The sequence below is a fragment of the Trachemys scripta genome, chromosome 23 (genome assembly GCF_013100865.1).
Source record: "Trachemys scripta elegans isolate TJP31775 chromosome 23, CAS_Tse_1.0, whole genome shotgun sequence".
Classification (NCBI taxonomy): domain Eukaryota; kingdom Metazoa; phylum Chordata; order Testudines; family Emydidae; genus Trachemys; species Trachemys scripta.
In genome coordinates this window covers 11590959-11618933 of record NC_048320.1, presented here as the reverse complement: position 1 = coordinate 11618933, position 27975 = coordinate 11590959, and the positions used below count along the sequence as shown (strand labels likewise).

The 27975-nt window shown below is 47.5% G+C and overlaps 1 protein-coding gene across 1 annotated transcript; it reads right to left on the bottom strand.

The window, feature by feature from the left end:
* SOCS7 (suppressor of cytokine signaling 7) lies at positions 1-27298 on the bottom strand (the record flags this gene model as incomplete). The annotated part of the gene is given in 9 exon segments (XM_034756294.1): positions 1-7035; positions 12825-12982; positions 13442-13577; positions 16373-16501; positions 20466-20634; positions 21487-21617; positions 22538-22639; positions 23317-23421; positions 27234-27298. Coding segments are annotated over 8 exon segments (958 nt in total), but the record flags the coding sequence as incomplete, so codon positions are not given.
* Positions 27299-27975: the final 677 nt, after the last annotated feature.

The window sequence follows — 27975 nt, the reverse complement described above, 5'->3', positions numbered from 1 at the left end:
AAGATTGGCCTGCAAGTCTGGTTACCATTTAGTAACTTTTTTAATATAGTTTATGAAAATAAATTATACAGCAACTATTTTAATAAATTAAGCCAAAAAAAAAAAAAAGACCAAAAAAATTAAACAAAGCTGCATTTCTGCTGGATGGTGGTTAAAGAATCTGGGGCTTGGAAACACGTCAGAGCAGAAGCTTTTATCCACTTGGTTTACAACATGCGTCACACAGAGGGAAGTTCCTTATCTGGATTACCCAAGAGTCAGTGTCTTTGAGCTAGGCAAGAATTTTGCATGCTACTTTGATTGAAATTAATCAAGATCAAATACAGTAGATATTTGCCTATATAAGCTTTGTTTTTTAAAAAAGGATAGGAGGCTGCAACTCCAGTGTTTGTTTTATTGGTCACTGGTTTTAAAGAGTGACGTGCAAAAAAAAAAAAAAAGAGGGGGTGGGCCCCCTTTTTTTGCTTTTTTGTATTAAGGCGTGGAAGTTTTTTTTTGTTTCATTTTTAGCGAGCGCACAAGAGTTTGCCCACATTTTTCTTGATTAGCACCTGTAGCATTTTTCATCTGAAAGCACTTTAAAAGGAAGCATCTTTCGCCCCATTTTACAACTGGGGAAATCAGACATAGCGTTTAAGAGATTTGACCAAGGTCTCACCGTGGCAAGTCAGTGGCAGAGAGAAAGAACCCAGGTTTAACACCTAGCAGAGTATGCTATCCCCTTGGGACTCACCTGCCCCTAATTTGTAGATTAGAACTTCAGGTCTGGTCTACCCTGTTTTACCTAGAAGACGTGGCATCAGCGGTCAGCCAAGTGACACCTGATTGAAAGAGGGAAGGGATTTCTATTCAGGGTGTTTTCAAAAAAGCCTCCTATGAAATGCTTCATTGGTTTAAAGTTCAACTGAAAGATGAGACAGCTGAATGCACATCCGAGACCTCCAATGAGTGTTCCAACAGGGAGGCCTAAACCTGACAGTGATTTTAATGGTAGGATACAAGCCAAACCTGAGGCTTTATTTATAAATTCTGAAGAATCGAGAAAGGGCACAACCTAATTCTTCCCACACCCTGTATGTTTAGCAAACTCCGCTGCCTGGATTCCCTCATTGCCGGCCCTACAGTGAGCTAGAAAAATCCCACCGCTGGCCATCACCTGCACTAGAATTCCACCACCCTGCTCAGACCCACAAACAGCTGTTGTAAGCCTCTACACTGAGCTTATGTACTTGTCTATCCTACAAGATACGCGACCACGTACCTGGCTGGTGTTCCCAATTGCCAGAGTGGCACAGTAGCAGAAGCCCCTGATGAGGAATGAACACTGTAAGATGTTGAGCACTCTGCTTCCACTGACTTCATTTGGATTGAGGGGGCTTAGTCTCTGACTGTGTAAACAGGACTACAGGGCCTCTTGAGATTCGCTTGGTTAAGTCAACCACTTTAACTCTTTAAGCCACTGAAGAGAAGAGCTGTCTCCATGTCATTTGACAGCAGGCACCAGGTCATAACTAGGAGTGGGGAAATGGGCTCGGCATGCAATATGGGAAGCCCTTTAGAGAAGACTCTAGCCAGAAGTGTCACGCTGTGAACGAGACAATTTGGGCTCTTGTGTACTGAACTCACTGTAAAGGGATATGGGATGGTTATTTACAGTTTGAAGACTGAGCCAAATATTTGAAACACCATTTGATTTTGAGTTCCGCCTCCTTGCACTGTTTCCCCTTCAGAGACGAGGTCTTCAAAATTTCTACACTCTTAGTTTTCAACTTAAGTATGGGAGCCTCACAGTTCAAATCCTGAGCTCCCTGCTGACCCTATTGCTGACAGCTGGCTTCCTAAACTAATGTCTCACTAGTGAAAATGTCTGCAGCGTACCACCAGTGGGGACATCAACTATGTTCTTCCCTCTTCCTCCAAAGATTCAGAGCTGCTTTAACACCAGGACACTCTCATAAGTAAATTGCACCTGATGCTCAAAAAACAGTTGCCTTTTTTATTTAAAAAAGTTTACTCCCCAGGAGCAAGTCACGTCGTCTCACTACCTATAGACTCTGCTGCCGTGAACAGAAAGATGGCGACGTATGCAACAGGACAAATTTGGTGTTTGAGCTAACTACCGTTAAAGACATCTTGTCAACTTGAATATGTTTGACTGGAAATTTTGTACCAGCTGTAGTTACATCAAAGATCAGCATGCGTGTGAAAAGATCATGGAAGAGATTTCTTTCAACTTTAATTTGTGCATTTGACAGCACTTTAGTATTAGTCAATTTCACTGTCCGTCTCCCTCTCCCCATCAATAGTCAAATTCTCCCTTACTAAATAGGGCCCCAATAATCTGCAGCAGAAAAACCCCATGGTTACAGGACTCTCAGGGGCCTCCTTGGGTCATCTCATCCAGTCCCCTGCTAGCACAGGCAAACTCATCATATAATCCTATTTATAAACTTATCAAACTTACTTTTTCTTAAAGGAATCAGAGATCAGGACACTAAAGAACGCTTCAAGTAACTTTAAGAGAATCAAATTGATCGTGTCCCTTTAAATCTAGATAAGCCCACTAACCTACAAGGAAAACAAAATATTCCCATAAAAATGTGAAATGTTCCTCCCTACATGGGGACAGGGATCATTGACCAAATGGGAACTAGGAACAGGTCACCTATAAGATCTCCATCCACAGGCCTGCTACATCCAGTAAGGAAGAACAGTGCCCACTTGGAGGAGATGGCTCTGTCCATTCCCCTCAGACCTTGATAGTCTCTGAATTGGAGCAGAAAAAAACGTTTACACCTGCTGCTGGAGTCCATGACGTTCCCATCCCTCCAGCAGGAAGAGCTACCAGCTCAGAAACCTAGCCCTGAAGTGGTAAGAGGTGCTTTCAATATGAACAAACTTCTTTTCAACATGGATTTCAAAAGCGTTATTTACTGCGCGAGTGTCGGGAGTGTTATCCAAGCGATACTAAAGAGGCAGCAGAATGGTTATGCAGTATGTGTGCCTCCCTTCGCTTGGCTATGCCAGAGAAATGCGGAGGTGGGGTAAATTTATAGGACCGGTGTGTAGCACCCTGTCACCCTTAGACGTAGTGTGTTGCTGCTACGCCTGCCTCCATTCACAGATCACTAAAATGATCTTGCGTAAGAAGAGACCTGCTTCAGATTAGCCCATTTACAGATTAGCATGCAGAACCCTGCAAGCCCGTGGGAACAGTTTGGTGGAGTTTCCTATTGTTGAAGGCAACTAAAGTTGAGCCTTACAAATTATACTTGCCCAGAGTAATTTGCGGACAGATAAAGCCTTGTTCATTTCTCCATGGAAATGGTACAGGCTAGTAAAATTGTAATAAGCTTCCGACTCTTGCAAGGTGCTTTCGGGATACCTGTTGGTAAGACTGAGGCTTCCACTAACAGCGGCACCTCCTATGCTCAGTAGCGGACAGCATTCCATTCCATACCAAGGAATCCCGGTCACCAGGCAGAGGAAAATAAAGCATCTCTGACCAGCAGCTCAAGGATGCAAGCCACAGCCCTTGTTAGCCGACCACCATCCGGCTAGAACGCTCACCCGCTGCAGCGGTCAAGTTTCAAGTACCAGCAGAAATTGCCAAACAGCCCATGGGGGAAATTCCTTTTCGAGGATGCTTACAGCAGACCCAATACAGATGCAACAGCATTTCAAAAAGTTACGCTGCTTCTTGGACTGCTCCTGATGTTTTATGTATATGACTTGCCCTAGGACTCCATGGCTCAGCGGGAACAAGTCCTCAGTAGTTGCATCGGGCTTAAAAAAGGAGAGTGAAGTGGAGAATTAACATGCCAGAGAATTAAGAGGTCAAATAGTTGAGATCAGCATTTCTCTTTAAACCAGCCAATGCTGGGGTGTAGATTTGTGCGTTTTTATCCCGCCCCCCCTCAAAAAAAAGAAAAAAAAAAAAAGATTTCCCCCCCAAGACAACCCCATTCAGGGATAGTAGTTCATTCTACAGGTTATTTCAGTGTTTGGCCATTCCAAATACATTTCCTCTTCTTTTTCCAGCCTGCCTATTTAAGTCTCCACCTTGCTTCCCCAAATCCAGCATCAATTTGACAGCTTGAATCTTCATCTGCTCCAGAAAGAACTGGGTGGGAGGTATGTGAGAAACAGCACAGACGTCTTCCAAATTTAAGGGGGGGAGGGAAGGATAGGTCCTCCCCCCACTCTCTTTACAAGCAGATCCACAAGTCTCCCAGACCCATGTTGATTGCAGGTGTTCCCCATGGCTGGCGGAAAACAAGGGACCATTGGAGTCCAACAGCCAGCCCCTTCACACTCTGCATTGCTCTCCCAATCCAGTGCCTCTCAGAGCTGTCCAATTAGAGGGAAGGTTAATGAGCTGTTAGTCTGCAGCGGCACATAAGTTTACAGACATTTTGGAGGTGTCAGCTCCTCCTTTGCAGTCACTCCAGGAAAGCAGATTTTTTCCAGTGTATGAATTCGCTGGAGGTTGAATATTTGGATTCTTAATCCATGGCTAGGATGAGCTGTATCAAAGCTGGAGGGGCTACGCATCTAGGGATTGCTGTCACATCCAGGCCCCCTCCCACTGTAAAGGAAGATGCAATCAGTCTTGTGCACCCCAGCGGCACGGCTGGATTTTCAAGGTGTGGATCATTCGTCCTAATTTGCTGTGCACTCCTTGATCTTAACCAGGCCCATGACTATATGTGAACTGCAAATCTCCGGCTGGTGGGGGGGACGTAGGGTTTATGAGAGAGATTAAACTTCTGGAGCCTCGCTGGTGGGTCATGTTGTGCTATGGACCTAAAGAGCCCAGATTTCACAAGGGAACAAGACATGCGACAGCTTTGTCTACACTGCAATAAAACCCGAAGTAGCACGTCTCAGAGCCCAGATCAACTGGCTCTGCCTTGCGTTACGGGGCTAAAAATAGCAACAGACGTTCCCGCTTGGGCTCTGAAACCTAGCCAGGAAGGTGGGTCTCGGGGCTTGAACACCAGCACAAAGAACGAACATCTACACTGTTATTTTTAGCCTGACCCAGGCGCCGAGACTTGCAGTCATGGGTTGGTTGGTTTTTTGTTTTCTTTTTTTTTTGCGGGGGGGGGGGGGGGAAGAGAGAGAAAAGGGCAGTGTAGACGTACTGTAAATGACCAGTCTAAGAGGGTATTCATCCCTCTCCGCTACCCCCTGCCCACGTAGGTAACCACCAACGGGATGCAGATTCAGTAGCAAATGTTTTCAGATGAGGTATTTCTAGAGACTGCTTAAGCCTTGTTGTGGTTTCATCCGGAAGTGAAGCTGTTCTCATTTACACAGGAAAGGAAGAGCCCTGGCCTCCAGCCTGCTCTAGAGGTGCTCTTTACAGAGAGTGAGGCAGATTTCATGCTACTCTCTCTAACCTCAATATGTACATCATTCCTTAAGGAACGGTGCGAATCCTAAATTCTCACGAACTGCTACATCCAACGTAGGGGACACTCAGACCTCAGCGAAAGGATGCCAGGTTAGAAGACCGCAGCCCGAGTGCCAGACACAAACATCACAACTTCCAGACCACCACACTGCTGGGAGGGGAGGTGGGCAGCAGACACGCGGAGAGGAATTTTTAGTTTAACTATACAGGAAGCGAGATCCCTCCTTAGAAGGGCCTCATCCCCACCAAAGGGCAGACACTACATTTTGCTATGGAAACAACTCCTTAGTAGCTGTGAAGACAGCAGCAGACCAGGCTCCTTGAGATGAGAGAGCTATTACTAGTGCCAAACCCAGTAAGCCATGGAAAATTTAGGAGTCACATGGCAAATACAGTAGAAGCAACACTGTTTTAGCTCTCCTGTTACTGGCCCCATCTGCAGGAATTGTTCTGGGCCGCAATACTCCCAGATCACGTTCTAGTTCATCACCAGAAATACAGAGCATCACCCTCGCAGGAAGATCAGGAAGCCGTCTCCAAGTATGTTGGGATCATCCTTCTCTCCTGCATCATCCCACCTAACCCACGGTCAGGGTCAAAAATTGGTTCCCCGTCCGTTGAGTCGGAGAGATGCCCCACAACAGCCTTCGCAATTAGTCGTCCGGATTCGACACTGCTCCTTTGATGAAAACGCCATTTCATTCACAGCTTTTGGGAACAGCCAGCACAGAGGCCTGAACAAAACTCCCTGTGGCTCTGCAGTGCTGAGACGGCTTCAGTGAGGCAGGAATGCCCTTGGCTCACAGATTGCTGGAATTTAGACACAACAGCTTTGCCAGATTCCACAGCTATCAAAGGAGGAACTGTAAAGGACTTTAGCCCGAAAAACTCTTGGGCTACATCTTCTGGCATTTGCTGGGTGGCTGATCGCCTCTTGCCCCTCAATGCTACAAGCTAGTCCGCTGGCAGAAGGCTTCAGAACATTTGAATGGAGCGCACACAGTTCCCCTCCTTGGGTAGGATGTGAAAGCGCACAGGACCACTCGGCGACTCCAGGTTAGGTTGGGCTCTTGCACCGTCTCCTAGAAAGCACAGGGTCTATGTAGCTGCACTGTTTAGAGCGCTAGCGCCTCCCCTCCCCCCACCCACAATTATTCTACGTAGCTGCACACGAATCTGGCTCAGTCTCCTTCCCCGCAGCTCTTTGGCCACAGCCGCATGGATGGTAGCCAAAGAGCAGTTTTCCCAGGATGGCTGGATTGGATGATCTTGCTGCGAGATCCCTCTCTTCCCTCACCCTTGAATCTGCGGTGGACTAAAATCCAGCTGCTCTTAAAGACAGTATTTCCCATGTGAAACGGAAACATCAAAAATAAAAACTGAAATCGTAACCAGTGCCGTGACATTCGCCGTTCTGCGAGGAGTCTGGGATCCAGTTCGCTTGCTGTCAAAGGCTCCATCCCCAAGCCAGAGCTCCAATTTCCGTTCTGCTGGGCTTCTTAGGAGTCCGGAAGCCTCTTCAGAGGAGGAAAGAGGCAGGCTTCCCCCTTCCCGCGCCTCCTTTCTACTGTAGCTTTGCTTAGGCTCTTTGCTACAGGATCTCAGCAAGCAAATTCCTAATTGGAGAGAGAAGAGGAAGAGAATTAGTCAGCCTGGTTTACACGGGAAGAATCCAGTGCAGATCAGAGACTCCCACAGGAGAGCTGGGCTGGTACAGGAGTGCAGAGGGGAGCATAGGAACCGCCATACGGACAGACCCAGCAATGTGGATAAGGAGTAAGCTAAAGAGGAAAGACTCCCCCAGTCAGAGAGGTAGAACTCCATTCCTTGGCAAAAACAGAGTCAGTTAACGGCTCATTTTGCTAACCATTTGGGTACCAGTATTGACCGCTTGTTCCTAGAAGCCCAGCTCTTTGCTTCAAAGGGTTAGATTACAAGTAATTGCTTCCTGAGCTACCTCACACCTAGATTTCCAGCTAGGGAACCTCCCCTCCCGCTCCCCTGATCAGATTGATCTGCCCATCTCATCTCTAGCTCTCCTGTTGCCTTTCTTCTCTCCAAAAACGCCAGGCTAGCACTAGCCTCTCCCATAAAGCAATTGGTTTCGTCTGAGTATACTCCAGATCTGCTTAGCCAGCGGAGCTAGAGAGGCCCTTACCCAGCACCTTCTGGCCTGGCTAAGGAACCAGAGAACTATTTACACATGGGGATTTATGAAGTGAGTTCTAGCTAGCACGTTTCAGGGAAAATGCACAAAAACATTCTACAACTCTTGCAATTGTTTTTCAAGGGGAAAAAAGCCATTCCCATACAAACCCCTCCTGTCTCATGTACCCGAGACGCAGAGATACTGAATGAAGGACTCAAAACCTTCCTGTAACAGGGCACGGGGCTTTCGGGGCACATGCAGGCCCCCCAGTACACCTGTCATGACCATGGGGAGTTGAAGTCACAGTCACATGACTAACTGCAGGCATGTGACCTGTAGGAAGCCAGATACAAGGCTTCCCTCATAGGCAGGGACAACAGCCTGTCGGGACCCCAAGGGTGAGGGAAGCCCTAGTGTGGTTCCTTCTACAGTAGCCAGAAAGGCTCAATGGGGGAAGGGTGTGTCCTCTTCCCCTGAGATGGCGGAAGCTGGAAAGGCTTTGGGTGGTTAGTACCCAGTAGCATGCGTTGAACCGCCCTGATTTCCAGCTGGTTTTGGAAATGAAGAAAGGGATGCAAGGACAGCCGTGGTTGGGGCACTTCTTCCATCGCTGGCTCAGGAGTCAGTGCACCAGACTACACTTGCTGCCTGTGTACTGCAGGCCAAGCTGGACATACCCTGCAACATTCCAACCCCCCCCCCCCCCGAGAACCAGGAAGTTTTGCATTTTGCACCCTCTGTTTCCATTCAAAAACAAAGGGTTTTTTTACTGTACAACAGCACAGGTGAGAGTCTGCTACTGTCTTTTAGCTAATGGGAGTGGCCCTCAGCTCAAGCCGTAGAGGTTCAAGCTCTCATCCTGAGGCACCAGGTACCATCCCTGCTGACAACCCAATCAAGAGGGTCATTCCATGTTATTTCAGTGCGCCGAACGTTCTCAGTGCACACTAGGTGTCGGTACTAGCACCACGGCATTGGGAAGTTCTGCGGGGAGCAGGACTGCTGGCAGCTGAGATGGCATGGGGAGCAGTTTGGGATTGGGAAATAAGCACATTAGCCAAGTAACGGCTGATCATTTAAGCAGGAACTAAATAAATAAATGTTGGCATTTTAAGTGTCATTTCTAAGCTTCGAGCGGTAACAGCTCATTGAGATGTATGGGCCAGTCCAGCCCTCCCAGAGCTGCTGTTCCAGGCTCTGTGCAAACATCACTGCATTGGTACATTCGGCTCAGGTTTAAGGTTGTCTCCACAACCATAAGGGCTAGAGGCTTTTTTAAAATACAAGCTGGAACAAATTTCTGAACCAAGAGGTAGATTCTACAAGTCATGGAAGTATGCAGTACAGGACGACACTGGCTATGGGAGATGGGTCCAACTTGCAGGCGGAAGCTTCCTTAATACCTCTAAGCTCAGCAAGCAGAATGAGGCAGGACTCCTAGAGGAGACCGAGCATCTGTCCTCATCGGAAATGAATCTACCTCTTCGTGGCAGCAGATTCAGTCTGATAGATTTTATCCATGAAGGAGATGGAAAATTCCTTGCCGCTGGAAAGCTCTGCTTCAAAGCAGAGCCGGAGAGGATTTATCAGGCTGTCAAGCACTCCGAACAGTTCCCTGCGGGTGCAACGGTGGAGAAGAAAATTCTCCTTGCTCCTCCTGCTAAGCGTCAACATCGTTTACCGATCAGACAATAAAATAAACCATTGGCACTTTAACTTCCACCCCAAGTGTTGACTCCGGCGCAGGTCATTACCACACCATGGAGTTCGGAGGGCAGTGGATAGCGGAGAGGTGCTTCAAGAGGTAGGACAAGTGATCCCTGGTAGTGGGCCTGCCACAGAGCGTTATCCCGTCAGAGAGTTTTGGAACCCAGTGGAGTCCTGCAATCTTATTAAAACACATCCATCGCTCTGCTGGGAGAAACGGTGAGCTCTAGCTTCAAACGGCAGAGAATCACCGAAGGGTAGGACTGGAAGTGTCCACAATAAGTCATCTAGTCCAGTCCCCTGAACTGAGGCCGGACTACGTATTCTCTGGACTATCGCTGACAGGTGTTTATCTTACCGGTTCTTAAACACCTCCAGTGACTCAGATTCCATAAGTTCCCTAGGTAAATTTGTTCCAGTGCTTAACCACCCTTCCAGTTAGGAAGCGTTTCCTAAGGTATAATCTAAATCTCCCTTGCTACAATTGAAGCCCATTACTTCTTGTCCTGTCCTCAATGGATAAGGAGAGCAATTTATCACTTTCTTTACAACCACTTCTTACGTACTTAAAGACTTACGTTTTCCCCCACCCCCTTCTTCTCTTCTCCAAACTAAAGAAACCCAATTTTTTCCAATCCTTCCTCATAGGTCATGTTTTCTTGACTTATTTTTGTTGCTCTCCTCTGGACTCTCTCTGATTTGTCTACATCTTTCCAAAATTGTTGTGCTCACAACTGGACACTACTCCAGCTAAGGCCTTATTGCTGAGAACAGTGCAAGAATTACTTCTCGTGTCTTGCTTACCCTTGTGCTAATACATCCCAGAATGGATGTTCAATTTTTTTTTTTTTTGCAACAAGTATTACATTGTTGACTCATTTAGTTTGTAATCCACTATAACTACCAGATCCTTTTCTGCAGTACTCATTCCTAGGCAGTTATTTTCCATTTACATTTGTGCAATTGCAGTATTCTGTATTTATCCTTAATGAATTCCATCCTTAATTCAGACCACTCTTCTAGTTTGTAAAGATCATTCTGAATTTTAATTGTCCTGCAAAGTGCTTGCAACCCCACTCAGCTTGGTATCATCCGCAAACTTTATAAGTGTACTTTCTATGCCATTATCCAAATCTTTTATGAAGATGGTGAACAGAACTGGACCCAGGATCAGATCCCTGCCTTTCCAGCTTGACTGACCATTGATAACTACTCTGAGTGTATGTTTTTCCAACCAGGTGGGCACTCTCCTTATAGTAGATTCTCTGGGCTATATTTCCCTACTGTGCTTATGAGAAGGTCATGTGAGACAGTATCAAAAGCCTTCCTAAAGTCGCTATAGAGCACATCTACTGTTTCTTCCATATCCACAAGGCTTATTAACCCGTCCAAAAAGGATATTAGGTTGGTTTGACATTTGTTCTTGACAAATCCATGCTGACTATTACTTATCACCTTATTATCTTTCTATGCACTTACAAACTGATTGATTATTTGCTCCATTATCTTTCCGGGTACCAAAGTGAAGCTGACTGGTCTACAATCCCCTGGGTTGTCCTTATTTCCCTATTTATAGATAGGTACTATATTTGCCCTTTTCCAGTTCTGGGACATCTCCTGTCCTCCATGAGTTCTCAAAGGGAATAGCTAATGGCTCAGAGAGCTCTTCAGCTAGTTTCTTAAGTATTCCAAGATGTCTTCAAGTCGGCAGGGCCTGACAAAAGACATGTAATTTGTCTAAGTAATTCTTAACTTGTTCTTCCCCAATGTTAGCCTCCAATCCCAACCTATAATCTGGAAATGATCAAGATTTAACAGTCAGCCACCCTCAGCCACCAACCCCCACTTGGAAGCAAGACCCAGCACATGCCTCGCTCCATGTGTGGAGGCCTCAACCACCTAGGATAGGTCTATGGTGGTCACAAAATCCTGAGCCAATTCAAAGACGACCTCGCCCTCAAGAAAGTTGAAATCTCCGAGAAGCCTGGAGACTCCAATGCCAGCGAGCACTGCGGTAGCCATCAGAGGCACATCGCGAACGCTACATTTCCTCTAAGTCAGAGAAAGGTTAGGCTGCTTCCCCCAGCCTTTGCGCTGCTCTTGATTTTTACCATGCATGTTTGATACAGGCCTAGCATCCACCCCACCCTTATCAAGTAGAACTTGTCCCATCTGATAGAATCTATCCCCATGTGCACTTTGTCGTCACTCTGCTCCAGTGATGTCTAAGGCCTGTTAATGAGCCACAATGGACCAGGAGAGCATCCCCACAGGTCAGACAGCACGTGGCTGCCATAAACAATACAATGTGGCCCGTTCCTTGCAAGCTTCAGTATAGATGGCATGCTGGGATGGACCTTTAAGAGCTGGTACTGCAGGGATTTTTGACAGAGCTGCAGTCCACAGGCAAACTGGGATGGGCTACTGCTCTGTTCCAGGCCTGGGCTGTTTGGATCCCTGGAGAAGCTTAGAACCTGGAGGGCCCAAAAGTGCCATAAAGCAACCTATCCCCGTCTCTCCCTGGTCTGCACTGCACCTCTTGGAGACCTGGCACAGAATCAGACCCAGGAACCTGTGTCCTCTACATTTAAAAAGCAGGGGAAAGGAAAAGGTAGCTTCACCTCCTACTCACGATATAGTGCATTGTGCTGAGCTTTGACCCACTGCCCCGGCACTGTCAGCCCACGTGAAAAGGCAGCCAGGCTGAAATTTAATTTAACTGTGTATGCAGTTAATACCAAGCCTAATCTCTGCCTCCAACTCAGATTTCTGGTGATCTCCCCTCCCCCCCCCCCCCCCGGCTCCCTCCATCCACTTTAATACCATTTAAAGAGTCATTAGAATTCTTCTGCATACCCTGGTGTGCCAAGGAGCTTCGCAGGAAGATAAATTAGCAGAGGTCAGTTCACTCGGGCACTGGGAGAATAATCTTAGATTAATTAATTCCCCAGTTAATCAATTCTCTCCAACAATTTGCTTTTGCAGCCGCCTGAGAAGAGTCTTGTGGAGAAGGAGAGGCGTCTCCCGAGCTTCCAGCGTCCCAACACTTGAGGCTGCCATCAAGTGTCCAGCTGCCCCCCGCTAAAATGGAGAAAACCACTCCCTACTGACCAGGCATTTCCCTCCCAGTCTTCGTTCCTGGATTGCAACTTCCTTGTCACTGCAGCAGATGCCTGAGCTCACTCCCTGACCACATGTGTGTGAGGGACCACGTGTGTCTGTATCCTGCACTGACTTCCAATGTGTTCATCCAGGCCAATGTGATTTGGGTCCCGGCTGGTTAGACCACCACCAATGTGTACAGTGCTAGAGGCAGGACCCACCACCACCAAAGCAGCTGGTATTCCCCAAGCCCTATCAGAGATGAAACACCAGAACATTGTTATCTGCCTACAACTAACCAAGAGACCAGAAGGAACAAACCCCAGGATAAACCCTGGTGAGCAAGAATGACCCTTGACCTCCTTGCACTTTCCCCGCAATAACAGGATAGCAAGGATTTTTTTTAACTGCATGGAATAACGGCTGGGATGGCAGAGTGGATTTTACCGTCCGTGACAGTGACAAGATGGGCGCGGCAGCCTCGCTACGTCAAGGATTCAGTCTCCTGCTTCTGTTTTGAGATCAGCTGAGCTTCCTTCAGTGACAGATACACCTCCTCTTGGGGGTCGTAGTAATAGAACTTCCGGATGTAGGAGATCAACGGCCTGGAAAGGGCAAAGGCAGACACCTTAGCGAGGAGTCAGAACAGAGAGATTCCTCCTGCCGCCCCACCCAAGGCCAAGGATGCCAACTGCGAACAGGAAAGCAAGGGGCTTTGCAGCTGGAAGAGCGAGCCATCTAAGACTCCACATTCCCCATTCATCAGCTAGCCACCACTCCTGTCTGTTCGTTTGCTGCTGCTACTTGCCCTTGTGCCTGCTGTCCCTGCTCCAACAGCTCCTCACCTTGGCCATCTGCTCCTGCCCAATGTCCCTCCCTTCCCCAGTTCCACATACAGATTCCCTCTTGCACTGCTCCATGGCTAAATGCTACAGCTGCCACGTAAGGTACAGACAGGCAAACGGAGGAACAGGGAAGGGGCTGCAATGCTCAGATCTGCCCTCTAGATTCTAGGCCCAGAAACAGACAAGTTCCCCCACCCACCCCCAGTCATGAGAACGTACTTGGGCAGTGGGAGCTCTGGAATGTGGTCTATGCGGACAAGTTGCCTGATCCGGAAGCGGCAAAGGTGCTGGAGGGATTTGACGTTGCTGAACCTGGAGACAGGATACAGGAGCTGGACAGGCGTTGGAGGGAGACCTTAAAGCAAAACAGAGGTGACCAAGGTAAAGGCTTTATTAGAAGCAAAGTAAGTTATTTATCAAAACCAGGAGGGAGCAAACTGGCCCCAGCGGAGAGGAGACCAAGGCACTGCTTCGCACAGGGGAGTGGAAAGTCTCCAAGAGGAGGGAGCCATTGCTTTCAGCTCGCATGGCTTTGCTGGCCATGTTCTACGTGAACGGGAGCCAGTCTCATGAGCAAATCCGGGGAGAATGGTCCCCTCCGATTAATGCCCCATCACTTCTGCCATTTCCAGCAGTGAAGCAGATTCTAGGACTGCGTGCGTTTCCGACCAAGCTCTCTGGGAATCAGCAGTAGCCGAAGCATCACTTTACGAAGGAAAGCGACAGGGCTTTGAAAACCATCACATTTCAAGAATGTGGACGTCATGGGGGAGGGGAAGCGGGAGACTGAACTGGAGTAACCAGGGAGCAGCTGTATCGGCACTGCGAAGGGCAGGTTGGAATGAGCCTCAAACCACGGGGTAACTCACTCACTCTTGAGGCTGGGCATAGAGGCAGCAGCAGTGTCAAGCCCTGGGGGCAGGAACTGTATTGAATCACTGGAGCCAGCCCATGCACCGAACAGCCTTCTGAGATACCCAACCCAAGCTAAGGGCAGCGGAGAGGTCAGCAGCAGCAGGGCTGTGTTTGATCTGTCTTTTCTGACGGATTCAGTCCTAGTTCCACTCTAACTCCCTCCTGCTGGCAGGGAGTTTTCTGACTGAAGCCTCGGAGGCCAGCAGAGCAGAGTGAAAGGAGAGAAGGCAAAAGCTCTTCACACTAAGATGGGCTTGCAACTGCTCCAGGCAGCTCAGGAAGCAGTGAGCCAGCTTTTGAGAAAGCAAAGAAAAGGAATCAATTGAGGGTTCCCCCCCTGCCCCCGCAAAGAGGAATTAGCCTCTGGGAGCTCAGCCAGGAACGACAGGGACACAGTGAGAGATCTGCACACTGCGCTAGCCATCTGCCTCGCTGCTAGCAGCCAGATACACACTCGAAACCCCCACACCAAGAGGTGAACATTATTTCTGCTGCAATATAGCACACACAAGTGTGCAGAGGAGATATGGATCCAAGACACTCTGACTCAGGGAGACTACACCAGAAATCACTGCTGGCATAGGGGTTGCACAACCTGTTTAGATTCAGGGCTGCACCCCAGTGGGGCGTCACAAGGAAAGCGTTAAGATCCAGGGGAGACAGCAGGGGCGAATGTGCAGTTTGAGAGAGGCAAGCAGTGCCATTCAACGACCTTTCCTACACCGACCCCAGGGAGGCGGGTAGGAGACGATCACTTGCCTGGAGTAAGTTGCTTTTAAATAAGCTACTCTCCTTGTAGAGAGGAGGGAGAGATTTCGGGGAGAAACAGGGGGCTGGAAGGAAAGAATGTTTCAGGTCTAAGCACATGGGGGTATTTTGGAGACAAGAGTAAGGGGAGCTGTATTAGTTACTCCAAGACATGGTGTGCACAAATGTATCTTATTGACTCCCCGCACACCAAGAAGGGCCTTAGTTACGCAGAGGGCCTAGCACAATGGAGCCCCAATCTCAGCTGGGCTCGCTAATTAGGACTGTAATACAAGCTGTAAATTCACACCCTCATCACCCTGTGTAGATATCGCTACCATTCGCTTCCAGCTCTTTGCAACTTCCTATTTGAGTGGCTGAATGTGCCGATTCCTTACGCTCCAGCCATTTAATTCAGGGGTCACTGTGCATCCCCACTTGAACTTCTGAACCCCATTACTGCCCCCTTCAAATCAGTTTCACATTTATTCACTTTACAGAAGTATTTTCTTCCTTTCGTACTGGATTTATCCCATCAGCTTTTGGATACGGGTGCGGGAGGGAGCCAGTGACAGAATGCCCCAGCACACGAATGCGAATTCTGCTGTCAGATTGCACTGGGGCAATAGGGAATCGAGAGCATGCATACCGAGTTTGACTTTGGGGTGGAATTGCAAGAGCCTGTTCCCTAGCAGGCCACAATCAAACATGCCCTGACAGAACCTCACTAATGCTCCCTTCTTGTGGCAAGCACGGATGTATTCCGGCACTGCTGCTCCCCAAGGGACGCTGAATCTACGGTAGCGACTGCTTGAGACTCATGTTTAGCTCACCACTTGGAAATCTTCCCATGCATCTGCACTGCTTAACGTGTCTCTGCCCAGCGAGATCAAGGGGAGAACTGGAGAGCTGTGAACTGCTGAGTTGCCCACAAGAAAGGGTAGCAGCATTGAGACTGCGGGAAACAGTCAAGTTTTAGCAACTAGTTAACTGGCTACAAACCAGGCGCATGGCGTGATGTGCACCGTGGAGCACTAGGAAGTCTGTGTCGAGGGGGTGGGTCCATTGTCTAGTGGGTACAACCACATCTGTAATAGCAATGAGCTATCCATTACTATCGCGCTAGTGCTGAAAAGAACTGGCTAATAAGTGTTTAACAGTGCAGGGATCCAGGGCTACTGCAAATGATGGGACCAGATACTTATTCATTTAACGTGGATAAAAAGTTGGCGATCCCCCAGTAATCCCTGCACTTCCTGGGTGTGGGAGACGTTGAGATGAGCTCCCGCCTGGGGAAAGGTTATTTCCACAACACGCTCTGGGTGAGAAACTCTTTTCAGCCACACGTACAAAGCGGATGTGCGAGGACACGTGTCAGAGTGTTGGTAACAGCGCACAAAACACAGCTCTAGGACTTGCCCAGCCTGATCACAGATCAAACACATACACACACAAAAAGTTGTAAGTAGTTTTAGGTGCAAGACTCACCTGGAACCCTGGATCGCAGGAAGTAAAGGAACTTCCCATTTTTCGAGTGCATGATCGCTCTCTTTATAAACTCCACCACAGACTGGCAGCGATCCTCAAATTTGGGGTGACACCACAGACTGAAGGTTCCTTCCAACAAGAAATGATTCGTATTACAAAGGGGCTGGCAGGGAAGAGGAGAGACTAATCTGCGCTGCTCACTCATGTCTTCAAAGGACAGATGACCAAGTCACCACCATCGCTGGCATACTTGTGGGCAATTTCAACAGACCGGCCAGTGACTGGGCTACCCTCTCAGAGCTGAATTAACACTGGTATTATGGCCCATGCCCACGCCACTGACAAGTACGCTTTTGCTTAAAAACGCCTCTAAGCCCTTGCTGTTGTAAAGAAACCCCCCAAAATGTGACCCGAGTATACCTGCTGCAGTGATTTCTCCATGAAACTGCAGATAACCTTCAGCAATAGCTCTGAGAGGAGTGACCTGCCCCACTGTGTCTCGGGGGGGAGTGGGGCAAGGGGGTGTTGCTCTAAAGGGCCCCAACACCACCATCCCAGCAGAAGAATGCGGCTGCAGCACGAGCACAGTGAGCCCAGCCGACCCACACAGATACATCCCAGCTGTTGGAGTAAGTACCGGGGAGCCTGTGTCTCTAGACCCTTTGGCCATCACCTCTACAAGCGGGAATGGTGTGGCCCCATGTTATGACACACTTCAGTCCAACCCTGCCCTCTCACTCTAGAGGTACATGGATAGTGAGTTTCTCCCTTGTTCCCCTCTTGATGCAATTTCTGCATTAAGCTAGGGTTGGAAATGATGAAGCTGGGAAGAGCCAGTATAGAGATAGCCCTCCCCCATCTAAGCTACTTCGAGATCTCTCAGTAGGTTAGTTTGATCCTTAGAAGCCACCCAAGACCATTCCCTCAACATCTTTGTGCAGTGATTGGAGACCACTTTCCTCCCCGACCCCAAGATGCAGGCCCACTCACCCCCCTGCTTGCAGGAATGCTATCTGCGCACCCCACAGTGCAAGGTCTGCTCCTTCCCTCTGCCTGGAACGTGTGACCAGAGCAGAGAGAAGCCCCCTAGCAATGGAGGAGCAAGCACAGGGACTTAGAAGTACTTCAGGAGGGCACAGTATGGAATACAGCTTCATCCGAACAGCAGAGGTAACATCCCCAAGAGCTACACCTAGGGCCAACTCGACATTAGAGAGGTGGGCACCTACTCCAAGGTTGGTACCCCCGCGGGGCAGACCCTGAATGCAGACATGCTGTACTGGTCCAGAGCAGCGCTTGCAATGCCACAACTTAAATCAGTAAGTTATCAGTAAATTCAGGTTTACAGACATGCAGAGAGCACTTAAATCTGGGACTGGCCAAGGGGTAGCTAAATCAATGTAGTTATCCCAGTGCAAATTTCAGCCTTTAGGGCTTGCCTACCCATGGAATTATTCAGGAATAGCTATGTAGTAACACTGAGCTGTTAATCCCCCAGAAGTATAGCATAAACCCCAGGCTCTAAAATCTACCTGCTTCAGGAAGATCAAAGAACAGTTGTCTGCATGTTGCTCAGAACGCAGGAAATTTTTATGTCGCATGTATGCTACAGTCCCTAGGCACAAATAAATGTCCCACTGTGCCATTTCACCCACCTGAAATCCGAAGGTCAAATATTTCCCTATTTACCATTCCTCTAGCTCAGTCCCTTGTCACTTCCATTGGTTTATCAAAGTGCTCAGCTCTGCAGTTTTCAGAACAGCTGTAGCACATTCAGCAGGCAGCTCCGCCAATCCTAGTGTAAGTGTAGAGTTAGTTACACAAACAGGAATGCCGGGGTCTCTCTGTAAGGCGATTCCTGGGAACTGCTGCAAGCGACCGGACTGTTGGAGTGGAGAGGCAGCTCTGAGCTTTGGAATTCATCTTTTATATTCGACTGGGCCCCAGAAGTCCAAATCAGGGTCTCATTATACTACACACCGCACACAAAGACCTGGGGTAACATTTCAAAACATGCATCCGAAGAAGTGAGGTTTTTACTCACGAAAGCTTATGCCCAAATAAATCTGTTAGTCTTTAAGGTGCCACCAGACTCCTTGTTGATTTCAAAACCACATTAGTTACTTAAGAGCCAAAACCCCAAGCACCTAGGATCTTAAGTTCCATTGACTTTTAATGATACTTGGGCTCCTCAGGGTCTGTCATTTTTGAAAGTTTTATTAATGGACTACGCGCCAAACAGTTTATAATCTATGGCCCCAATCCTGCAGAGCAGCTAAGAACAGGCTTAACTTTAACCATGAGTAATCCCATTTAAAAATCAATAAAACTACTCACATGCTAATAGCTAAGCACACACTCTAGGTGCGTTGATGAACCAGTGTCTAAGCAACTTGTGAAGGGCAGCTGGGAAAGGGGGAATACAACCAGACATGTACACAGGTGCGATTGATTATGGCCACACAGTGGAGGCAACGCCGAGTGAAGAGTAGCAGCCTTACAGAAGTACAGGAATGAAGCTCTGGTAACAGAGACCTCTCACCCTTGAGGTGTTAAACCTGAGAAGCAGCAAAGGAAACTTGCGCCAGCTCTTGCTCATGGTAGGAGAGAGTCACCATACAAGAACTTTTGTCAAGAGCGCCTCAAATTACAAATTGCTACCAGCATCTGCCCTTTCCGGCTTTATGGAAAGGGCCACTGTTCAAAGGGGAAGTGGGCTAGGCAATCTCAGAGGGAAACCCTTTTTGCAGGCATGTCTTTAGAGGTTAATTTTGGTATCCACGGAGGTTCAAGTACGTTGGTGCTTGTGCACCTAGGTAAAGGCTGCTGATTTGTTACAGGGGAGTTGGAAGACCATCTGTTTTGATGGTACCCCCTCACAACATTGAGTATCTCAGGCATTTTGCTACCCTCCAGAACATTGTGTGCAGTCCCAACACAGAAAACCACATTTGAAATGCAAATGCTTGTGGGCAGTATCCTTCAGCAAGATGACAAATGAGGCAGGAAGCTGGTATAAGCAACATGCAAAGAGTTCTCAGAATAGAAAAGCCACAAGGGCAAAGTTAAAACTTCAGCTTGGACATGGGCAGTTTGTACCAGCCAGACGCATGAACGCTGAAGTTCTGCTCTAACACAGTACGTGTGAAGGTGACCAAAAGGCAAAGTAACTCATCAGCAATGACATCCCATGATCACCTCCCATTTAACAGGTGAAACATCAAGACTAAACAGTCCCAAAGTTTTAGCCTTGCTAGTCTCCAACAACCAAAATAACTGAACTCTCTCATAAATAAGAACAAGGTACAATGATTGCACACTGAGCTAGGTCTTCTGTGCAGGTCAGACTTGATGATCACAATGGTCCCTTCTGGCCTTAAAGCTCTATTAATGAATCAATAAGCTTTTCCTTCATATTTTCTTGCACAGCAACTTTGGAAGTCCATTAGCTCCTTCTTAATAAGCTTTCCCCAAATGAAGCATGCAGAATGGGCACGGAGGAAAAGGGACTAGGGGATTTGGATTATATTACTCAGTTTCTCAATGGAGTGATGTTTGAGAAGGAGGGAGATGGGAAGATGCCGTTCAGAGGAGTTAAGGGATTAAATGGAGCATTCACAGCCCGAGACCCTCCCTTGGCCACTAAGTCTGTGATCGCTATGACAAGAACAGTCTGCCGAGTTGGCTGTAACTGAGGCTAGTCTGTGTGCTATGACAACTCATGAGGTGAATGGCTCCTTATTTAGCCTTCCCTGTCGTGAGAGAGTAGAAAAGGTTAGGTTTTTTGTTTGTTTGTTTTTTTAATAGGATCAATCGCACACGCAACTTAGAGCCAAATATTCCCACTTAGGTCCTTCGTTATAGCCTCTGGGATCAACCCACAACAGAACCCTCACTGAGGTCTGCAGTTTAGCACAGAAGCAGAAGGCAAGGTATGGCTGCATTCAGTTCCCCCTTTGCAAGCAGGTCTCTGCACAATGCATTGTTCTGGGCTCCTACAGACAGGTGGAGTTGCAGCGCAGAGCTGATTAGCAGATGGGCCACAGCCACATCTCAGTGAACGAGACGACTCCAAGAACCTGGCTGCTCTTACCTCTGTAGTGCTCCATTCTGGTGTGATGGGTGATCCCCTGCGATCGAAAGCTTAAGCTCAGGATGTAACGAGGGTCGGAACTGTCTCGTACCAGGAAGGATCCGTCTGGCTTCCCCTTCAGCTTCATTTCTGCGTCTTCCCAGTTCATTGGTCCCCAATACCAACCACACTACCAGTAGAGAGTGCAAAGATGTCTTCAGACTTCTGGTAAGCTAGAAAGGCACTTGCCCATTAACAGCTCCGTACTAAACGGCTTAACTCAACCATCAACGGAGTCAAAGAACTGTCAGTCTTTTCTGCCCCATCCTAGCACCAGTGCGCTCCCAGGAAGAATGAACAGTTTGGCATTGTCTGTAGCTGTTGGCAAAAGCAATGCTGAAGCATTTCCTCGGCAAGGCCAGTATTTCACCACGAGAGGAGCAGTTTAGCATCCTGGTATAAATGGCCATCAACAACCCAGCCTACACTGGGGAACCATCTGATGCGGACCAAAGGTATCAGCCACAGGTCCCCCATAACCTGCTGCTGGGGAACACTAAGACACCATTACAGAAAGTCAGACGACATTAAACCATTTGGTTCTAGCTATACTAGCAGATAAACCTGTTTCATCACTAGTCCAGGAAGAGCGATGGTCAATCATTGACAGCAATGAGTCAATTTCCTAGAATAAACAAGGCCATCCCGTCCCTCTACCACATACAAGCAACATCTCCTTACACATGCAAGCTACCAGACTAAGGAAGACATTACCCCTCTTCCAATTATATCCAAGTGCTTCTAAAGCTGGTGGGGATATACAAGTGAGGAACTGATCACTGGCAGGTCTATCATTAGGGAAACACATCTTTCCTTTTGTCCCACCCCCATCACACGCTTCCAAATGCATATGGGGAAAATAATGAAGCCCATAAGGCTCTCCGTTGCTCGACTGTTCTTGGGTTAAGTCAGAGGAGAGCCTTTGCCCACTGGAGGTCTTGTAAGAGTGACCCGAGATCTAGACCCCACAGGAAGCCTTTACCTTTTCCAGTTCTCGCAAGCTAGCTGCAAAGCTGCTCGAGTCTGGTCGGTAGAGAGGACAGTGAAGATGCTGGGTGGTCTGGCTGTTCACTGCCTCGGTCGGTCTGAACGGGACGATCCGGGGAAACGCATCTGCAGGGAAACAACCAACAATGGCAGGCAACGGTCACTCCTTTACAAGCAATACTGCAAAGGATAAGAGCCGCCCTCCCCAAACAGGCCCTGGATTCTAGAGGACAAAGCAGGCGCAATGAAGCCATGGCATAGAAAAAGAAGCTTTACTGATGGATGGACAGTGTCCTTGGGAATGAGGACAGAGTGAGGAAACCTGGGTAGCAACTCCAAGGCAACTAATTCATTGTCTTCACCAGCTATTCACCCGTGTCCCCTCAGAGGCCTGTCCATGGAAATGCCAAGGCCTTTTCACCTGCTTTTAAAATGGCTTGGAGAGGGATGTTGTCAAAGTCGTTTAGGCCCAAAATCTGACAGCTTAAAAAATTTGACGCGGGAAGATAGAAACCGGAAGGTTAAGTGATAGAGCTATGTCGCTGCAGAGCCCTGTATGTGATTTTACTCCGGTGCCTAGGGAGCCAGTGTTGAGCCCTATTCCCAGAACTACGCTAACACTAGCAGACAAGAGGCCCCAGTGATCACACCTGTTAGGCCATGCAGTGCATCCTGCAGCCAGTTTAGGGTTAGAGGCTGTGATTCAGGCACATTCTAGTTCTGCTGAGCCTAAGAGAGGAAGTGGAGATTTGAAAGCTGCCAAATGGAAGAGGGTAACTCAGCTATTACGAGCAATGCAGACAGCCACATTACATGTGCAAATAGTTTAAAAAGGAACCTAGAGGTTTGACTCAACCATGTCCCAGTATGTAACATGGGTAGACCACCAGCTCAATCTTGCATTACCTGAACCGGCCAAGGGGGCAGCACCCAACCCTTGCTATCGTTCTTACAGGCAATACAGACTTCAGTAAGGTCAGACATTTGCCAAAAAGATTAGTCCAGATCTCTGCATAACACAGCCTTGCCACTAAAACTAAGCTGACCTGGGGCATGGGGTGGAGGAGGCGGAGGCAGAGGGAAAGACTGCAGGGAAGACCCCATCGGACCCACTAGAACAGATGTAGGCAGCGTCCCACTGATATCATCTAGAAGAGAACAAAAGCAAGAGAGGTTCAGAATATAGGAAAGTAAGCGAGCTGCTAGATCGCCAAGCACCTGCCAATGGAGAAGAGCAAGCCCAGCGTTCAGCCCCGCCTGCAGTGCTGAGCAGGAGGGGAAGGGATGGCACATTAGCCAACAGCTCAGCCTTGCACTAGCTTCTCCGAAAAGCAGATATTGATGTAACCTCAGAACTTGCGTCACTCAGTGTCACCTGGATACATACACCACCTCTCCTGCAAATCAAGAAGTTAGTTTCTAAACTGGGTATTTAGGGAGAATGTGTCTGGCAATACAAGATTAAGAGCATCAACAGGTTTCTGAATGTCTAACGGCAGCCCAATATGCAGCCACGTATGAGACATGCAAGTTTGCGTTTCAATCTCAGAAGCCAGGGAGTGCTGTCGAGTTCGCATGCTGAACCCGGGAGAAAGGGACCATCTCACAGTGTTCTAGCATAACCCTCCCTGCCAACTGATTCAGCAGCAGCCCTGGATATGGAATGGGAAGAAATCCTTTGCTTGGGAAGGCGAGATCAGTTTATCGGAAGGGAGCCTGTAAGAGCCTGCATTGTACTCCAAAATGGAAAAATAATTCAATCCCTACCACTTACAGCCACAGACATGACCAAGAAGGAAATTCTAGGGGGATGTAAGTAGAGTACCTAGCAGGCTGAGGCTTCTCCGGGGCGGAGGTGGAGGAGTCGGAGGGTGAGGCGAGGTCAGTCCTCGCTGGGAGATGTCCACATCCACTAGTGACACAGTTTCACCTGAAGATTCATGGAGAGAGACTGGTAAGAGTTTGCACATTCTCCAGAGCATGCAAAGGGAAGAGACAGTCAAGCAGCAAGGAGGTGGCTTTAGAAAGTTTTTGGAGGTCAGTTTCCACACAGGTCAGAGGCCTCTGCTTCAGTCTCCTATTAAATGCTTTCAAGTTGAATTTCCCCATTGCACTGATTTTAAGACATTGATCAACTCTGCCCCAGCAGCCCAAAGGTCAGGCTCTAAGCAACAGTCAAGTGCAAGCAAATGGCAAATACTGATGCGTGCTTCTGAACCCAACCTAAGTTCAGCATACACAGTAGAAAGTCTTTCAATAGCACAACAGACTCAGTCATTTTGAAGGCTATTACCAGGCAAGATTTCCAGGCTGACGCAGCAGGCAGTGAGTTTGGGTGACTGAGGTATACCGTAGAAGGCCATTCCAAGCAAGGAGCTGGAGGGGGTGTTTTGTTTTTTAACTCTATTTGCTACATTAAACATACCAGTGCTTGCCAAGGCTTCCTAACGTGTGCATTTCATGCACGCTCCTAGGTATTTGCTAGACACAAAGGGAAAGACTCCAATAGCCAAAGGCGCATCTGATGGAACGGTCAAATTTTGGACTTAAAAACCCATTAATGTTTGTAGCTATTAAAGAGATTTTCCCACCAACCGACCCAAGTGGAAGATAGTCAGCAATACTTCAATGGCAGTTCTTTGACCACGTTCTCTCTCTCATGATATTAACCTTCAATATGCTTCGCCGGGCACTTCTGATTTCTAGATTCAGATGCTGACCACCACAGCATTACAAAAACTTCCCTGAAGTTCTCTATGGCTTTAATGCTCACAACGTGGCTTAAAAGGGCCAATTTCATGCACTAGTACCTGTGGCCAGATGCGATAAGCCAGGGATGGGCATCTAGCAGCCCAGAGGCAGCCAACAGCCTGCCAGATCATTTTATTTGGCCCATCACAGCCCAGCTTGGGGCAGGTACAATGGCCAAGAAGGGGACAGGATAAGGTATTATGCGGGGAGGGCCTCCCTTACATGTAGGCATGTGGGTCAGGTGATGCTGTGGTGAGAGCTAATAGGCCAGAGTGGGGTACCAGGCCCAACCCCATGGTTCAGGAGTCACCACTTCAGGGTGGGTGTGGGGCTGGCTCACTCTCTAACACCCCCGTCCCCAGGGGCTCCCACCTCCTAGGTGCAGGACCCAACCCCCACGTCATACACCCCAGCCTGCCAAAGGGTTTTAGAGGATTTTGTGGCCCTCTACCACCTTAAAGTTGCCCATCCCTGCCAGAAGTCTTACAGACAACATTCCTGTTGACTTCAAGGGGAGTTTGCCTGCCAACAGCCTACAGGATCAAGTGATTTGGGGTTAAACGCCTGCTTACGGCTGCAGAGTAGCCCTTAAGATCAGAGTCCTGCTTGAACCAAATAACTGGGAGAGCCGTTACCTAGCTGGTATCGACCCAGGTGCTCAAAGGTTCTGGACCCCATTGCAGTGAACGTGTGTTAAAACACATCAATAAAACCGAGGAAACATCACCAAAGCTAAACTACTACTATTAAACTAAACTAACCCTAAAGCAATCCAACTGACAAATCCACAAGTTAGTCCCACTATTGGATTGGACTCGCATCAAATACTAAAAATAACCCAAGCCTCATCCATTCTAGAGAGGATTCTAAGCAGGTGGTTGGCTGTGTAGTTATAAATTCCAGCTAAACAATTTCAAAGTCAATCAAATCCATAACTTGGGGCTGGTTAAATATCTTAATACTGAAACTGAACCATCTGAATCACAACCTCAGAGCCAATTATAAAGCTTCCTTCCTTCGATTTCAATTCTTGCGGGTGGCTAACTCTCTCAAACCCTCTCAAGATGTAATCATTTGCATTGTCATAGCATGCAGGGGCCTCAGCCAAGCACTATGGAAACACTGAACAAAAAGGATAGCCCACTGAACAGAACTCTGGAGAAGCAGAAGTTTGACAACTCTTGTTTACTAGAAATTACAGATGGCAATCTCGAGTCTCTGGATTTTTAAACAGAACAAGCTGAATAATTTCAGGAAACAAGATTGAAGGCGGTTTACTTGGTTAGCTTCTCTCTTTCAGGTGCCTTCCCCACGTGTGGGTGCTCACACCTGCGTGCCTACTGCCACCCCCTAAAAATAAAGCCAAGTAAAACAAAAGACAATAAAAATACTTAAGGTAACGGGGGCTGCAAACACATCAGCTCTCAGTCTTGTGGTCTATAAGCTAGCTAATTAAGGATCCAACATTTCCCACTAATGAACCTCCAGGTGCAGGGAGAAACTGGTAAAGGAAGGAGTGGCCTGGTAGTTGAGATCCTGACTTCCCCACCCCAAGGTAAAGAGTCTTGAGATTCTTGACCACACGTCTCCCCATAGGTAGCTTATTGACCTAGAAGGCGAGGCAGGCTTCTTGGCCTTACCTTTGATTTCCAAGACCTTTGGACAAATCAGGTACGAGGCCCCTCTTTGATCCATGCAACTTGGTCTAATCCAAGCAGGTTCTAATTAGGTCATCCTTAGTGAGTGTCAAGTTTTGGAAAAGTCCCATTTAAAATCAGCAAATTAAAAACTACCCTTTTTTTGCATAAGAGAACCTGACGTCTGTGAGCAGACAAAGATATCAATAATCCAGACACAAGACCATTTGAGAAAGTTGGCATGGTCTTATGCAAGTGAAAAGGTCTTGAGACGACACGGTTTCCAGATTACAGAAAGTTTAGCTATTTAGAAGATGTTTGCCAATCGGAAAAACCTGAGTAACAAAACCAGTCACAAGATTCATTCACCGGCAAAATTAAAAAGTGATTTCAAACTTGTGATCGATTTAGTCATTTCCAGTTTCTTCTCTGAAGTTTTTCTGGAGAAAAGTTACTTTAAAACCCATCATGATGAAGTTCATTAAAGTTTTAATTTCTTTATAGAGAAAGGTTATACAAGGTTTGTATTCCCACGTACGTACACACACACACAAAGATCCCAGGACACTGGCAACAGCTGGGGAGATGGTGTTAGGAGTTTCGGCTTTGTCAATCTCTGGTTTGCCGAATGAATGCACATTATTCACATCTACGGGAAGCTAGGCATGTTACAGAAAAAAACCAAGCGTGTGCTGCTACCATAATATTAAAATGACTTCTGTGGGGGTTTCAACTCATGTTGGTGCAGGAACACACACTGTTGTGATTGCATAGTGCCTAGGACAGGGTCCTGGTATGTGACTGGTGCTCTCCATTACAGACTTCTGCACTGATGCAACTGCACCAGTACAAAACCCGTACAGAAGTGTTGCTTGCACCAGGGTGAAGATTCTTGCTTTTAAACATGGTAGGTCACACTGCTGTGGCTACAAGTGCCAGCATGTCTAATGAAGACAGTCCTTTGCATGCTAGGATCATAGTTCAGACTCCCATTGCCCTTTCAACAGGGGAAAATAAAACATGAAGCAGAATGAGGAGCTGTGTTCCTCAGGGCTGGTCTACACAGACTTGCTTCTGATTAACTGTTCCTGTCAACGGTGTCCCCCACAGGCATTTAATAAGGAACAGCTATTGTGCTTTAAATTCACACCCTACCTTTATCCACATTAACTTCCCAGTGCAGACAAGCCTTATGCTGGGTTCTAGTTTTAGGGGGTTGTAATTCCTGATTGATTGCATAGCTCTTAGTAGATGAACAGAAAGGAAGTCTTTTAATTATCTGTAATTAAATCTAAAGGAGTAACACACCTAAAAGTGTAAAATAAAGTGTTTCACTTCATCTTTCTATCCTTACCTGTGAAGAGGGGGCTGAAAGCAACCGGAGAAAAGGCACTTTGAGTTCTTGTCAATCGGGGTTTCCTATTGAGAAACAGAAAGAGCTAATGAATGAATACAGGAAAGTAGCAATTCTTCCTCAGCTCTGGAAAAACCGTTCAGCTTGATCTTCTGAAAAGCTGGTAGAACCCAGTCACTACCCTTGCAATGCAGTTTAAGACTTATGAGAAAACGTACGCCAATATCAAGCCAAACCTGCTTTAGAAAATATAAGTACAACCACCAATACACAAAGCTAAGTCTTAGTCTTCATACCATGTCTCTAAACGGCTAAGTAACGAGTTAATTTCAGGAGGAAAGTCAGTTAGAGCAAATATACTCCAACTGGAGTCGTGCGGCCTATTTAAAACCGAGCTAATTCTTTCCCTAGGTTGGCCATTACATCAAGATGCCTTAGTGAAGCACAGATATCACCAAGACAGAGTTAGAGGTTACACATGGCACGCCAGAGCAGTTAACTCTGCACTGACACTCACGCCATGTGCAAGCGTCACATGAGGTACACAGCCTCCTTGAGAGATCAGGTGAACTGTGGAAAAGCTGCTCTCTAAGCCCATTCAGCTACACGGAAATGTAGCTAAAACGTACCTCTGAGGACGCCCGTAACATTTCCTTTCCAAAATTTACTTAGTATGAGGCCTACAAATTTAGCCACGTACTACCACTACCCAGTGAAAATTAGCCTGTACAGTATCCTTGAC